The 15,735-nt window shown below is 34.6% G+C and overlaps 1 protein-coding gene across 4 annotated transcripts in view; it reads right to left on the bottom strand.

Annotated features, from left to right (window-relative positions):
• The window catches only part of CDH18 (cadherin 18), a 1,060,019-nt gene that overhangs the window by 73,803 nt on the left and 970,481 nt on the right, over positions 1 to 15,735 (bottom strand). For all 4 annotated transcript variants that reach the window (XM_036896722.2, XM_057496160.1, XM_036896723.2 and 1 more), the window contains one exon: positions 7,449 to 7,702. In XM_036896722.2, coding sequence (XP_036752617.2) covers positions 7,449 to 7,702 — 254 coding nt within the window. The remainder of the gene's footprint in view (positions 1 to 7,448; positions 7,703 to 15,735) is intronic.

The raw sequence follows: 15,735 nt of genomic DNA, 5'->3' as shown, positions 1-15,735 counted from the left end.
ATGGCCAACAGACACATGAAAAGATGCTCCACATCACTAATTATCAGAGAAATGCAAATTAAAACTACAATGAGGTATCACCTCACACCAGTAAGGATGGCTGCCATCCAAAAGACAAACAACAACAAATGTTGGCGAGGCTGTGGAGAAAGGGGAACCCTCCTACACTGTTGGTGCGAATGTAAACTTGTTCAACCATTGTGGAAAGCAGTATGGAGGTACATCAAAATGCTCAAAACAGACATACTATTTGATCCAGGAATTGCACTCCTAGGAATTTACCCTAAGAATGCAGCAATCAAGTATGAGAAAGACCAATGTACCCCTATGTTTATCGCAGCACTATTTACAATAGCCAAGAATTGGAAGCAACCTAAATGTCCATCGATAGATGAATGGATAAAGAAGATGTGGTACATATACACAATGGAATACTACTCAGCCATAAGAAAAGGGCAAATCCAACCATTTGCAGCAACATGGATGGAGCTGGAGGGTATTATGCTCAGTGAAACAAGCCAAGCAGAGAAAGAGAAATACCAAATGATTTCACTCATCTGTGGAATATAAGAACAATGGAAAAACTGAAGGAACAAAACAGCAGCAGAATCACAGAACTCAAGAATGGACTAACAGGTACCAAAGGGAAAGGGACTGGGGAGGATGGATGGGTAGGGAGGGATAAGGGGGGGTAGAAAAAGAGGGGTATTAAGATTAGCATCCATAGCGGGGTGGGAGAAAGGGGAGGGCTGTACAACACAGAGAAGACAAGTAGTGATTCTACAACAGTTTGCTACGCTGATGGACAGTGACTGTAAAGGAGTATATAGGGGGGACCTGGTATAGGGGAGAGCCTAGTAAACAAAGTATTCGTCATGTAAGTGTAGATTAATGATTAAAAAAAAAAAGCAGTTCCTATGTGGTGACCTCTAATGAGTTCTACACAATGATATAAAGGGCATATAAAAGTGTAGACAAAGGGTCTGTTTGTGTTTATACAGAGGATCAAAGCCTAATTTGGCTACCCCGAAAATGAACTAAGATACGATATGAAAAAGAACTTCCAACATCAGCACTCTCGGGAAGACTCATGACAGAAGATTATCAGCAAAAAAAAAAAAACTCCAACAAAGATCCACGCCCTGTCACAGGTGTAGATGCACTCATCCCACCAGTTCCTGGACTTGCCATGGGAATTATGAAGGAGATATCTAAGCTGGCCTGTGCATACAGTAAAACAAAAATTTGACTGGATCTGTACTGTTGGAACTCAACCAAGAATTAGGAGAAGTGCAAATTGTAGCACTCCAAAATCTTACAACCACAGACTATTTATCGTTAAAAGAACATATGGCATATGAACAGTCCCCAGGAATGGGTTGTTCTAGTTTATCTGAATTCTCTCAGACTGTTTAAGTTCAGTCGGACAATATCCACCATATCATAGATAAGTTTTCACAAATGCCTAAGGTGCCTAACTGGTTTTCTTGGTTTCACTGGAGATGGCTGGTAATTACAGGTACGCTTTGGTTAGGTAACTATATTCCTATTATGTTAATGTGTGTGCACAATTTAATTAGTAGTTTAAAACCTATCCATGCTGAAGTTACTCTACAAGAAGATATGTCAAAGAAATAATCAATCTTCCCATGTTTTCTTCTGCCTGCTACTTCTATAGCTTTTCTTCTTCCTACCTAATCACAACCTTTAAATAGAACTCGTGCCACATGTCGAATTTACCGAGTATTATAATTCTTCCAAGTGGTAAAGACACCTCAAGACAAATGCTGGGCATAGAAGCCACAGGGCATAAATATGCAAAGAAGTAAAAAGCTAACCTTTTCAAACAATAAGGCTTCTCTCTCACTTACCATCTTAACATTTCCCTGTATGGCCCCGGAAGATGACTGGTTAGCCAGAGACAGGTAAGATTCCTCAAGGGAGGAACAACCTAAGACAGGCACAGTCGCAGGGGGCCATCTGATGAGAAAATGGGGAGCAGCAGAGGTGAGGCTTAGAACCTCCCCCCTCATGTTCTGAGAGAAATCTTCTGCATACGTGGATGTTTTATTGCCCTTGTCTAGCTTGGATTAACACATAGTCTGCAGGCACACACCTGATCATCTACATTTGCTCTCTTACAACACTAAACTCTGTTTTCTACCTTTATCTCGTATCTACCTACCACTTCAGCATTTTATTAAAAATAATAATAATAGAGAAATGTGGTATCCACATATAAATCAAGTTTAAAAATCAAATGAATAGTCATACTTGAACTGACTGTGTATAGTTCATAATGCATGAACAAAACCGAAAGCTTCTGTGATGACTGCCCTTGCACTGCTCACCATGTAACTTATTCACTATGTAAGAATTTGTACTCCATGTAAGAATTTGTTCGTTATGCATCAGAAGATTGGAGACTGACGAAAATTAGGCTTGTGGTGGATTAATGATTGTGCATTGAGTATTGACCCCCCTATACAGAAATTTGTTGTGGTTAACAACTATTTGATCAATAAATATGAGAGATGCCTTCACAAAATATATATATATATATAAACACACTTCCAATTGTAAAATAAATAAGTAACCGGGATGTAATGTATAGCATAAGGAATATAGTCAAAATATTGTAACAACTTGGTATGGTGATAGCTGGTACCTAGAATTATCATGTATATAAATGTTGAATCACTGTGTTGTACACCTGAAACTAATGTAATGTAATACTGTTGTCAATTACCCTTCAATAAAAAAAAAATAAATTAAAAAAAAAAAAAAGAAAGAAATCAAAACAACAGATCATTTGTCGCTTGCTAGTGTATTATACTTAGCACAATGGGCAGCACGCATAGCCTATAGATATTTTGGGAAGCTTTAAACCTCTTGAGTCCAAACCTTGATCCAATGAAATAAAAATATCTAGGAAGTAAAAGTTCTTCCCACAAAAAAATATGTTTCTCTCTGTTACTTATGCATCTAAGTAACTAAGATATCAGAAATTTCAATAATCCTGTGTTCCAGGATATGGAAACATTTCAAGCATTTAAAAGTTATGTTTCAAAAATTCCCATGACAGCTATTTAGATGCTTAGTCTCCAGTCATGCTTAGACAAAAAAACCAAAACCTTTTAACAGTAAGTAAATATATAGGCAAATTCACATTATAAATCAGAGTAGAATAGAAATAAAGAGGAAAGAATATACTTACTCATATCAATTCTTACTAACGCCCTCATCATGACACATAATAATTGAGGACATCAATAATTTTCTTTTTGTTCTACTAAATCAAGTAGTATGTTTTTGATTTTACAATATGGAGAAATTCTAAAATAAGAACAGTTTTGTTCCTGAGATGCTGGAGTTACGAGTCTTGTTTCTTCAGCATCTATTTTTCCTAAAGTATGAAATGCATTCACACGAATAGCAGACCCTGGGTCCTGATATTTAATCGATGGCTTTTTGAACCTGTGAAACAGTCATGTACTACCCACTTTGTAATACCTGATTTCTGTTAATGCAACTTATCATTATTTTGATTTGAAATATATGAAAGGCAATGTATTATGGCTTTAAAAAAAAACAGGGTTTGGGGAGTAAAGCTAAACTGAACTTAAATTCTGGATCTGCCACTTTATCACTATGTAATCTTGGTCCAAATACTCAGCTCTTTGAGCTTTAAATTCTTCATCTGTAGAATTGAATTAATAATATAGACTCTTTGGGATTATTACAAGGGTTTTTGGCATACTATATAAAGCCCCTGGCCCACAGCAAGCAAATTAATATCAGTCTTTTTAATTATCAAATGTTACAAGCTCAGATTTCCAGAAAGCTCTCTAGTTTCTCATGTCCAGTTTAGTATTGCTCATCTCTCAGTAGCTACTCAGGAAATTTCTGAATTCCACTTGCAGTATGCCAGCAAGTGAGCACAGACTTTCAAATTAAGGGGTTCATCACCAGTGGTAAATAGTCTGATTCAGATTTCATTTTTTAAAAGGATGATGATTATATTGCTACAAATTGAGCATCTTGTTTTGAGTTGAAAGAGACAAAAGCTAGACATGGTATGCTCTTAGAGAACTGAAGAATCTTACCAATAATTTAGAAAATTGAAATACAAAGGACTAAAGTCAGGAATCTTTCACAAATGCCTGTAAGATTCAAATGCCTTTTATTATCAATTCTACAAACTTGGAGTTAATTGCATTTCAGGGCACATTGTGAGGTACATCTTTTCACAGTATGTTTCCTTAATTAGTACAAATATTTGGTTCCTGAGGAAGGTGGAAGTATAAGGCTTGCTTTTGTATTTGTTGATGTTTTCTGTTTTTTTATTTGCTGTTTACACCTACAGGCCCATATGAGTGACACATTTTTATTAAAATCAATACTAAATATTATGTAAATTATGCCCTTAAACAGCAGCTATGAAGTCTAATTATTTTAAGGCAGCTTTGGAAGGATTCATTTTAGTTTTTCTAACCAAAACAAAGTAGAAAGAATAATTCATATGCTAATAAAATTGTACCTCTCAATATTAGTATTTGAAAACAATATGCAAATCATCTTTGCTTCTCAACAACTGAGAGAATGTATGTAACATAGCAGGTGTTCAGTTAAATGCTCCCAATAATATGGAGCAATTACTGAGGCGATTAAAAATATAGGACAACTAATTATATGTAAATAATTTATTTTTAAAAATAATGAGTATGCATGCATATGAGACATATATACTGGTATGCATTTCCCAAAATATCTCTTTTCAAAATTTCTTTCAAGTGTAATAAGCACTCCAGTTTTACAAAAGTACCACCAATTTGGTTTACTCTTTATTTCTACACCTCAGCAATGTTGACATTTTGGACCAGTTAATTCTTTGTTGTGAGGACTCTCTTGTGAGCTGTAGGATGTGTTCAGCACCACCCCTGCCCTCTATCCACAGGTGATAGCAGCATTTCTCTCTCAGTTGTGACAATCAAACATGTTTTCAGACATTGTAGGATATCCCCTGTTTGTGGGATACGAGTTAACCTATGGTGAGAGTCACTGTTCTGTTTTTGTGTTTTGGGATATGTTAAAATATATACAGCAACATTGAAATAAGTTGTTCCTAACCTCAAGTTTTCCTCCTTTGGCCTACCTTTTTGGCATATATATTCTACCCTTCACAGCATTTATTGATAAGTATTTATTTTGAAATGCAAATCTTCCTGTCATTGTTTTCATTAACATTATGCATGCATCTCTGTTTCCTCTTTTGCCCTCTTTGGCACTATTGTCAAGATAAATTTCATAACGTGAGCTTAACGTAAAACTTCTTCATGAGCTCTCTCTGACTTTTCTATAACCTCATCATTTGCTATTCCCCCACATGTAACTTAAGCTCCTAGTATATGCACAACAAACTACAGTTCTCTTCTTTATCCTTCACTTGTCTAATCTCTAACCTGGATTTTGAGACTTAATCCCACCTTCCTTAACTCATTCCTTCTAGAAGATGTTGGGCACACTTGTTCCATACACATCTTATCAGACCTTTTCACCCTAAATAAAGGATATAATTTATTCTTCAGGATCATCTCTCCATGAACATCAAGCTGCTCTGGTATATGTGTGTGTGTGTGTGTGTTTGTGTGTTTGTGCATTTGTTTAATTTTGTTATCATAAAGACTACTGTAACATTGGCATATGAGAGGTGTTATAAATATCACTTTAAAAATGAGTATACTGCTTTCAATTACAAATTATAGAATGTATCATTAATATCAAAATATAGTTTTCAGAAGAAAGTCTTAACCAAAGTTTATCAAATATTTTCAGATCAAACTAACACCATGAATTATTTTTATTCTCAAAAAGTGTTGGTTCTTTTTGGTAAAGAAGGGCCACATTTGTAAATATCCTTTACAGCATTACAGTTTTTAATATCATTAGACATATTTTACTTATTGTTAAGTGCCACAAATGTTATTAAAAATTGGCATTCTATTCAATGATGAAGCAGAGTTGGCTCTTCTGGTTGGACAATTAAACATACCAACTTCTGTTTCCATCCCTTACCCAGAGATGAATTTCTATAACTGGGTTTATGCATGTTATTTTGTATATTTTGCTAATCGTGATTCTTCAAGCAATGTCTAGCTTTTGCTCTCAGATTGATGAAGGGGTTATCAATTGACATTGTACTGTTTTTACACTCACAAATGGAACAGGATTATTAATTTGTGCACAATTTTCTCTCCTCGCACAGGTGCCACAAGCATTTTTTAAAACTGAAATGATTATGCTTATATAAAAGGAAACCAAGACCTTTACAAATATCATGTAGATGCTGAGGAGAATATTTACCATGTTAGCTTTTGTTAAAATGGATGAGCACTAAAAAGAGTGAGAATAAGGACTTGAGAGGAAAAAGCAGACAGATATGCTAAGGATTTTTAACTTTCTAGGGTCTAAGGATTCTCCAAGCGTGTAAACACAGGGCAACAGAAGAGTCTCATATATTTATGCAGCTCTTTGATTTTGTCACAACTGAGACAAAGAAAGACAAACCTTTGTCACCTGTCTGACTATTCACGGAAAGTTTTAATAATCTCTATAGAATGATATACAATATAATAAATAATAAAATATTATTTAGTGTGCACTTACTGACTGTGCTAAATATTTATATTAGTCTAAGTAATTTTATCAACATATTCATGCAACATTATTATTCCTTGTTCATGTATTAATAATTTGATGTTCAGTAAGGTTGAATGTAGACAATTGCACAGCTAGCAAATCGATACACCAGAATTCCCACACTAACCTTCCTGTCTTCAGAGTCCAGTCTCCATGCTGTGTAGTGGTATGTAAATAGCGATCTTCGCCGCCTTGGATAAGTTAGCATTTATTGAGTGACTACTAAGTGCAAGCTGCTCTGCTTAGTACATTACACACATTGCTTCATGTATTCTCACAAAAACTTTGAAAGACAGATATCCATTTTCCTTCTTTTACAGATTAGGGTAGATGATTTCCCAAAGGTACACAGTTGTTATGACAGAACCAGGAGTCAAAAAAGAGTGTTATTCCCAAATCCCAAATTTTCAGCATTCTATTTCTAATTATTATCACTAAAGGACCAAAGATTCTCTAGTTTGTGATTAAATATTTCTGCATAAATTTTTCCAGTCCATATTGCTCACATCTATTGTCAAATGGAAAAATTCATCAGTGTGTTCCACAGTATACTCATGGAAAGAGCTACAGTCATTCTAAATTTGATAGAAACCCATCTGCTATATTACCAAAGAATCAGTTAACATTCTAATTTGATTAAATTAATAGAAATAACAGGTAAATAAAATAATTCAAGTAGTATTTCATTGATTTTAAACTACAATGAGAGGCAATAAAAACCTTTGTCCAAAAAGTAAAAGCACACCCACCTTACTAAGCCATTAGCACTGTCGGGGTCTTGTGCCAAAACTGTGCCAACGACAGTCCCAATCTTGGCATTTTCATGGATTTCCATAACATAAGAAGGCATGGTAAACAGTGGTGGTTCATCTACATCCCCAACAATGATCTTCAGCATGGTGGCATCTTTAAAAGGACCCAAGTGAGAAAAGCGAAAATCAAGATGTGTATTTGCGCCTTCTATGTTGAGGGTATATGACTTCTTTTTCTCATAGTTCAGTGGCTGTGGGGAAAAAAATGAGATTTCCAACATTATGACTGCCATCACTTTTCAAACAAGCATTTTTTCCCCATTTTTGAAAAAACATGGATAGATTTAAGTCAGTCTATTTTCATAACACAAACTATGAAGTGCTCTAAACAATAATAGCTAGAGCAGAAATCATGGAACCTAAAATCTGAACTAATTCTGATTTTTCAGTCATAGTATGAAGATAACTAGGGACAAAAGGTATTTCTCATTGGCAAACAAATACGGCTTTTTGGAGATTCTCATTCTTAGTTTCTTACAGCAATTTCTATATGCTCTTCTACCTACATGATTAATGTTGAATATATTTATCACTAATTGTTAAACATAATTTTTTGGCATTTTGTATGTAAACAATTTATCTCATGTCATTGATTTTCCTCTGTCAGAATCTTCCACCTTGCTTGATTGAAACTTGGTATCTTATTTTAAAATCTGATACATTTTTAAGTTTTCAATTCAACAATATTTTCTTGGAATTTTTGGCAAAGGATTTTACACAGAATTGAATTTCATTTTTGTTTTTGAAATTGTATTTATGTTCTAACTTTGCTGATAATATCATTTCATGTATTTGTCTCCTTTGTTATGTTATGACATTTTGATCAACTTTGGTGTTTGAATTACAGTCTTCTCTTTGTTTATTTGTTTAAACAAATAGTATAGTATAAAATTGCTTATACTATACTATTTATACTATTTTTCAGTTGTTAGTCCATATTAATAGTTTCTCATAGTCCTTTTACATTTTTTCTTATTTTTAAAAAATTATCCAGTGAATATTTATTTTTCTTCTATTAATAATGTATATCAGGAGTCATGAATTTGACACATACAATAATGTATAAATCCCATCTAGTGTTTTGTCCTAAAGGATATATGGTTTAATGAAGGATATAAAATACTAAACAAAAATAAAGCTTTCAAAGGCTGAGCAAGGAAGAAACAGAAAATCTGAACAGACCAATTACCAGCAACAAAATTGAACTGGTAATCAAAAAACTACCTAAGAACAAAACCTCTGGACCAGATAGCTTCACCGCTGAATTTTATCAAACATTTAGTGAAGACCAAAAACCCATCCTCCTTAAAAGTTTTCCAAAGAGTAGAAGAAGAAGGAATACTTCCAAACTCATTCTATGAGGCTAGCATCACTCTAAAAGTAAAACCAGGCAAAGACACCAGAAAAAAAGAAAATTACAGACCAGTATCCCTCATGAACATAGATGCAAAAATAAAAAATTATCTTCATACTATGACTGAAAAATATCAGCAAACCGAATTCAAAAATACATGAAAAAGATCATCCATCATGATCGAGTACGATTTATTCCAAGGATGCAAGGATGGAACAATATTAGAAAATCCATTAATATCATCCACTACATCACAAAAAAGGACAAAAACCACATGATCATCTCCATAGATGATGAAAAAGCATTTGACAAAATTCAACATCTATTCATGATAAAAACTCTCAACAAAATGGGTATGGAGGGCAAGTACCTCAACATAATAAAGGCCTTATATAATAAACCCACAGCCAACATTATACTTAACAGCGATAAGCTGAAAGCTTTTTACTTTAAGATTGGGAACAAGACAGGATGCCCACTCTCCCCACTTCTATTCAACATAGTACTGGATGTCCTAGCCATGCAGTCAGACAACACAAAGAAATAAAAGGCACTCAGATTGGCAAGGAAGAAGTTAAACTGTCCCTGTTTGCAGATGACATGATATTGTACATAAAAAACCCTAAAGAATCCACTCCAAAACTACTAGAGCTAATATGTAAATTCTGCAAAATTGCAGGATACAAAATTAATACGCAGAAATCTATGGCATTCCTATACACTAATGATGAACTAGCAGAAAGAGAAATCAGGAAAACAATTCCATTCACAGGTGCATCAAAAAGAAAAAAATATAGAGGAATAAACCTAACCAAGGAAGTGAAAGACCTCTACCATGAAAACTACAAGGCACTCATGAGAGAAATTAAAGAAGATACCAATAAATGGAAACACATCCCATGCTCATGGATAGGAAGAATTAATATTGTCAAAATGGCCATCCTGCCTATAGCAATCTACAGATTCAATGCAATCACTATCAAAATACCAACAGCATTATTCAATGAACTAGAGAAAATCATTCTAAAATTCATATGGAACCACAAAAGACCCCAAATAGCCAAAGCTATCCTGAGAAGGAAGAATAAAGGATTAGGCTCCCCAACTTCAAGCTCTACTACAAAGCCATAGTAATCAAGACAATTTGGTATTGGCATAAGAACAGACCCAAAAACCAATGGAACAGACTAGAGAGCCCAGATATAATCCCAAGCATATATAGTCAATTAATATATGATAAAGGAGCCATGGACAAGCAATGGGGAAATGACAGCCTCTTCAACAGCTGGTGTTGGCAAAACTAGATAGCTACATGCAAGAGAATGGAGCTGGATTATTGTTTAACCCCCATACCCAAAAGTAAACTCGAAATTGATCAAAGACCTGAATGTAAATCATGAAACCATACAACTCTTAGAAGACAACATAGGCAAAAATCTCCTGAATATAAGCATGAGCAACTTCTTGAATGCATCTCTTCAACCAAGGGAAACAAAAGCAAAAATGAACACCCGGGACTACATCAAACCAAAAAGTTTCTGTAGGGCAAAGGACACCATCAACAGAACAAAAAGGCATCCTACAGTATGGGAGAATATATTTGTAAATGACATATCCAACAAGGGGTCAACATCCAAAATATATAAAGAGCTCAGATGCCTCAACACTCAAAAAGCAAATAACCCAGTAAAAAAATGGGCAGAGAATATGAAGAGACAGTTCTAAAAAGAAGAAATTCAGATGGCCAACAGACACATGAAAAAATGCTCCACATCACTAATCATCAGGGAAATGCAAATTAAAACTACAATGAGATATCACCTCACACCAGTAAGGATGGCCAGCATTGAAGACTAAGAACAACAAATGCTTGCAAGGATGCGGAGAAAGGGAAACCTTCCTACACTGCTGGAGGGAATGTAAGCTAGTTCAATCATTGTGGAAAGCAATATGGAGGTTCCTCAAAAAACTAAAAATAGAAATACCATTTGAACTGGGAATCCCATTCCTTGGAATTTATCCAAAAAATACAACTTCTGAGATTCAAAAAGACATATGCACCCCTATGTTTATCGCAGCACTATTTACAATAGCTAAGATATGGAAGCAACCTAAGTGTCCATCAGTAGATGAATGGATAAAGAAGATGTGGTACATATACACAATGGAATACTATTCAGCCATAAGAAACAAACAAATCCTTCCATTTGCAACAACATGGATGGAGCTGGAGCATATTATGCTCAGTGAAATAAGCCAGGTGGAGAAAGACAAGTGCCAAATGATTTCCCTCATTTGTGGAGTATAACAATGAAGCAAAACTGAAGGAACAAAATAGCAGCAGACTCAGAGACTCCAAGAAGGAACTAGTGGTTACCAAAGGGGAGGGGTGTGGGAGGACTGGTGGGAAGGGAGGAAGAAGAGGATTGAGGGGTATTATGTTTAGTACACATGGTGTGGGGGATCACTGAGAAAATACTGTAGCACAGAGAAGGCGAATAGTGAATCTGTGGCACATTACTACACTGATGGACAGTGACTGCATTGGATATGGGTGGGGACTTGATAATATGGGTAAATGTAGTAACCACATTGTTTTTTCATGTGAAACCTTCATAAGAGTGTATATCAATAACACCTTAATAAAAAATTTAAAAAAATAAAAATAAAAATAAAAAATAATAAAATACTAAATGGACATTTCCAACACTGTGTATGTAGTGCTGTAAGACCTACTAGGTATTATGGAGATGGTAAGGATACAAACTCTGATACCAGGGTGTGTGCAAGGCGGCAGTGAGGTAATGTTTACAAGGGTAAGTACCTTTTCAGGTAAGAGTGAATATTTATTTTTCTTCTATTAATAATGTATATCAGGGGTCATGGAGGAGAATATAAGTATATGAGGAGGAGGAGTTGGAGGAGGAAGAAGAGGAGGAGGAGACTTTATAATGACTGAGGTTCTTCTTTTTGATCATAAGTGTTTGAGACCTGAAGATTAGAAAACAGGATTTGTTTACTGTAATAGAGAAACTTAACATTGATTTCTCATGATAATATAGGATTTAGAAACATTCACTTCCATTTATTGACTGGTGTAGGCTTTTACATCTTTCTGACTGCATAAAATCTGTAGAGGTAATTTTGGCCATCTCTACCCTATCAGATAATATTATCAAACTGTGCATCCAATATGACAGGCATCTCGTTTTCCAGTTTTTAGCAGGTCCCCTGGCAAGTTTGATGTCAGGAACACTAACCTACCTACTGCTAAGGTGCCTGCTGTTTATATGGACACATGGTTTCATGTTAATGATCATCTAATATATATTTAACTACCCCAAGGCAGGGATAATCATTTGAAGGGCTTATTTGCCAGGACAGGCCGATGGATGGATAACGACCCATCTAGAGCCTCTAAGGAGAGAGAGGATTCATTGGGACAGGAATTAGAAGCCATTGAATTAACGAAAATAGAAATATGAAACAACCTCATTCATGAGGAAACCCTGGGAGTGTTAAATTGTAACTTTAGAAAACTGGGAGGAAATTTTGCCATTCATTCTTAGAGATTGTGGGATTATGCATACAATATAAAGTATGCCAATATTTTGTTTTGTATTATAAGTGCAATAGTATATGGAGATTGGATTAGGATAATAATTTATATTTTTCCTATTAGTGTAATCCTGGCAAAGCCATCCAAATATTAATAATCCACACATTTTTAAAAGCTCTTCCAGAAATTTCCTGGTAATTTTTTATTCCTGGGAAACTGTTTAGAATTACATCTGTGGATTTTCCATAGTTACCAACAGAAATTTTTTAACTTAAAAGAGTCTATCAAAAACTGTATACTGGAAACAGTTGATCCTGTTCATCTAATACTTGGTTTTGATGAGATGATAGTGGAGGGAAATAAACTGAAAGAAAGAAAAGAAAATTTACCCAGGATTTTGATGTAACACAGAAAGCAATAACATGAATTGTCTGGCTGAGAGTTTGTAAAATTCAAAACACATACTTTTCTTTCCTTAACAGAAAATCAGATACAGAAAAATTCCATAAACATGAGACCTAATATGAACATGGTAAGAGTGATTGTATAATCAGAGATTGTTCTTGAGCAGAAAGAGTTTTTCTAGCTATATATTAAAATATCACTGTCTATGCTTTTAGCTCTTTCACAGATTCTGATAATAATCATTCAGACTGAACAGCTGATTAAAACATTCAAGCTAAAGAAAGAATTGGAAAAAGTTATTCCTTTTAGAGCTACTTGAAGACTCTTCTAAAGAGTGGGCATCAATTCTTTGATGATTTGTTTACCATTATTTAATTCATAAAATTTGCCTCACCAAGATATTGGATGTTGGAGATGGGATTTATAATTTGAAAAATCTTTATTCTATTAAACAAAATCTCGAGACTATGTCAAGTTTCCTTGTTGTGCAAACCTGCAAGTCTGGATCATTAATTTAGTGTTTAATATAAAAAGCAGGTAAGCTTAAGGCAAAACTGTTCTACTGGGGATTACTAATATAACATCAAAGTTTAAGGAAAAATATTCCAGGAATATTCTCAGATTCTTTCCTATTTTTATGGAATTTGCCTTGGGCTTTATTCTCTGGACAAGTCCCAATTGTGTTCTAAGTTCTGTGATGTAGGGTTGCAAAATCTAATACATTAAAATACTTTTAATATAGTATGTATCAATTATCACATGGGCATGCTTACAGTAAGAAATTATTTATCATTTATCTGAAATTAGAATTTGGCTAGGTATCCTGTACTTTATCTAGCAGTTCTAACTATGTTACAGTTATGACAATCATAGTTGATAATCAAATAGGTCAGCAATATGTAAATACCAGCAAATATAACATGATGTATTGTCAGTTCTCAACTTAAAATAAATTAGTCGTAAGCATGTGAAATTACTTATGTCAACAATATATGGAATACATAATAGGTAATTTCATATGATCCAGTCTACAAAACTTAAACCATCCTAGCATTCCTGGAATAATTCTATTTGTGACTGGGATACTACTTAGAATGGTTCTACAGGCATTCACAAATATTAATGTTGCTTAATATTTGAATGAGTTTATTAGGTTTCTGTGTTAATGCCACTGCATTGATTTCTGAGGGCTGCCATGACAAACTATGGTAAACGGGGTGACTTAAGAGAAATTTATTCTCTCACAGTTTTGGGAACAGGAAGTCTGAAACTTGGCAGAACTGTGCTCTTACTAGGGGCTCTAGGAGATAGATAATCTGTACTGTACCCCTTCTAATTTCTATGACTGCCTTGGCATCCTGGGGAGGAAGTCACCCCAGCATGGTTGGGAATTGAATTTGCATTCTATTTCAACCACTTGTAGGATGGGATTCAAAGTCAGGTGTTCAGAAACCTCAGCTTTGCAGCTGTGGGCCCTAAAGGTTTCTTTCAGGGGAGGCATAGGAGATTTTAGGTAATTAATGACACAGCTGTTTTGGTTAGATGAGGTATTCCCCAATAGAATATTCACTCAGTCTTAATATTCACAATTGTTTGCCTGTGATCTCCATACTTGAAGGACAATGTAGTTGGATATAAAGCCCCTGACTCACATTCATTTTCCTGAGTATCTGGTACATATTGCTCCATTGCATGCTTAAAAGTAATTTCCCAGGCAAAGTTTTCCCTGGCTCTTCATCTTTGAAAAATCAGCACCCTTTCGTCTGTGATGAGCTTATAACAATCCAAGTAAACCTGAACCATTAGCATTTGATATCTTGTATTATAATAATGTTTCATGTCTACTCCGTTTTCCCAAAGAGAAAGAATATTATCTAATTCATCTTCACATTTCAGGTATCTGGCATAATTCCTTGTATATGTGGTGGGTGATTAATAGCTCTTCCTCAATCTGAAATATAGCAGTTTTTAGAGTACAGAAAAGTGTCATTCCATGTTTTACATTCTATATTATTTCTAAAATATGAATAATTAACACCTATATGTGACCTTAACAATTAACATATACTCACCCATTTAATTATCATAACACTTCTGTGAGTTATAATTGGTTCACAGTTATAAATAAGGAGATCAAGGGACAGAAAAGTTAAGAAACTTTCCTGGTGGCAGCAGCCTTGTAAGCAGCACATTTGGGATTTGATCTCAGGCAGTGGGTCTCTATAAATTGTGCTCTAAAGCACTATGCCATACTGCCTGAAATCTAATTATCACATAAATAGTGTAACATGATATTCCAATTTGATGACTACAGATGAGCAGATTTTTAATGGAATATAATGTCCTCACTATTAACAGGTACATTATTACCTATTCCCAAGTATTTATAATAACATTGAAAATGAACCTGTAACTTCACTAATGATAATTTCATTAATTCTGGCTATGAGAACTCTGAGTTCCTTCTTGAGTTCCTTAATTCACAGACTTGTAGAAATAAAATATTGAAATCCTTTTCATGTGAAATCCTCAGTCTCCTCTGTCTCTGCTAGAAGTGCTTATGCTGTTTTAACGTTAACTGCCTCAGGCAGTGGGGCTTCTCCTAGTTTTTACTTATTGCTCAATAACCTAAGTCAGTCCACTATCAATAGGTTGACTTCAATTACTATTTAAAATTTTAATTTCTTAATTTAATCCTATTACTCCTAGTAATTACTTTTACATATCAATGCTCTCTTTCAGTTATGAAATAATACTTTTGCTTCTCTAATATGAACACATTTTATATTACTGTAGATACTTTCCCATCCATCATTGTACAGCCAGCTCTACATACTAGGGATTTTTTTAATTGTTTCTCATTAATCACATCTAGTGTTCATTAAATCACACTAATATAATTCTTG

This window comes from Manis pentadactyla, chromosome 2 (genome assembly GCF_030020395.1).
Source record: "Manis pentadactyla isolate mManPen7 chromosome 2, mManPen7.hap1, whole genome shotgun sequence".
Lineage (NCBI taxonomy): Eukaryota > Metazoa > Chordata > Mammalia > Pholidota > Manidae > Manis > Manis pentadactyla.
The sequence above is the reverse complement of the archived record's forward strand: the minus strand, read 5'-3'. Positions and strand labels throughout refer to the sequence as shown.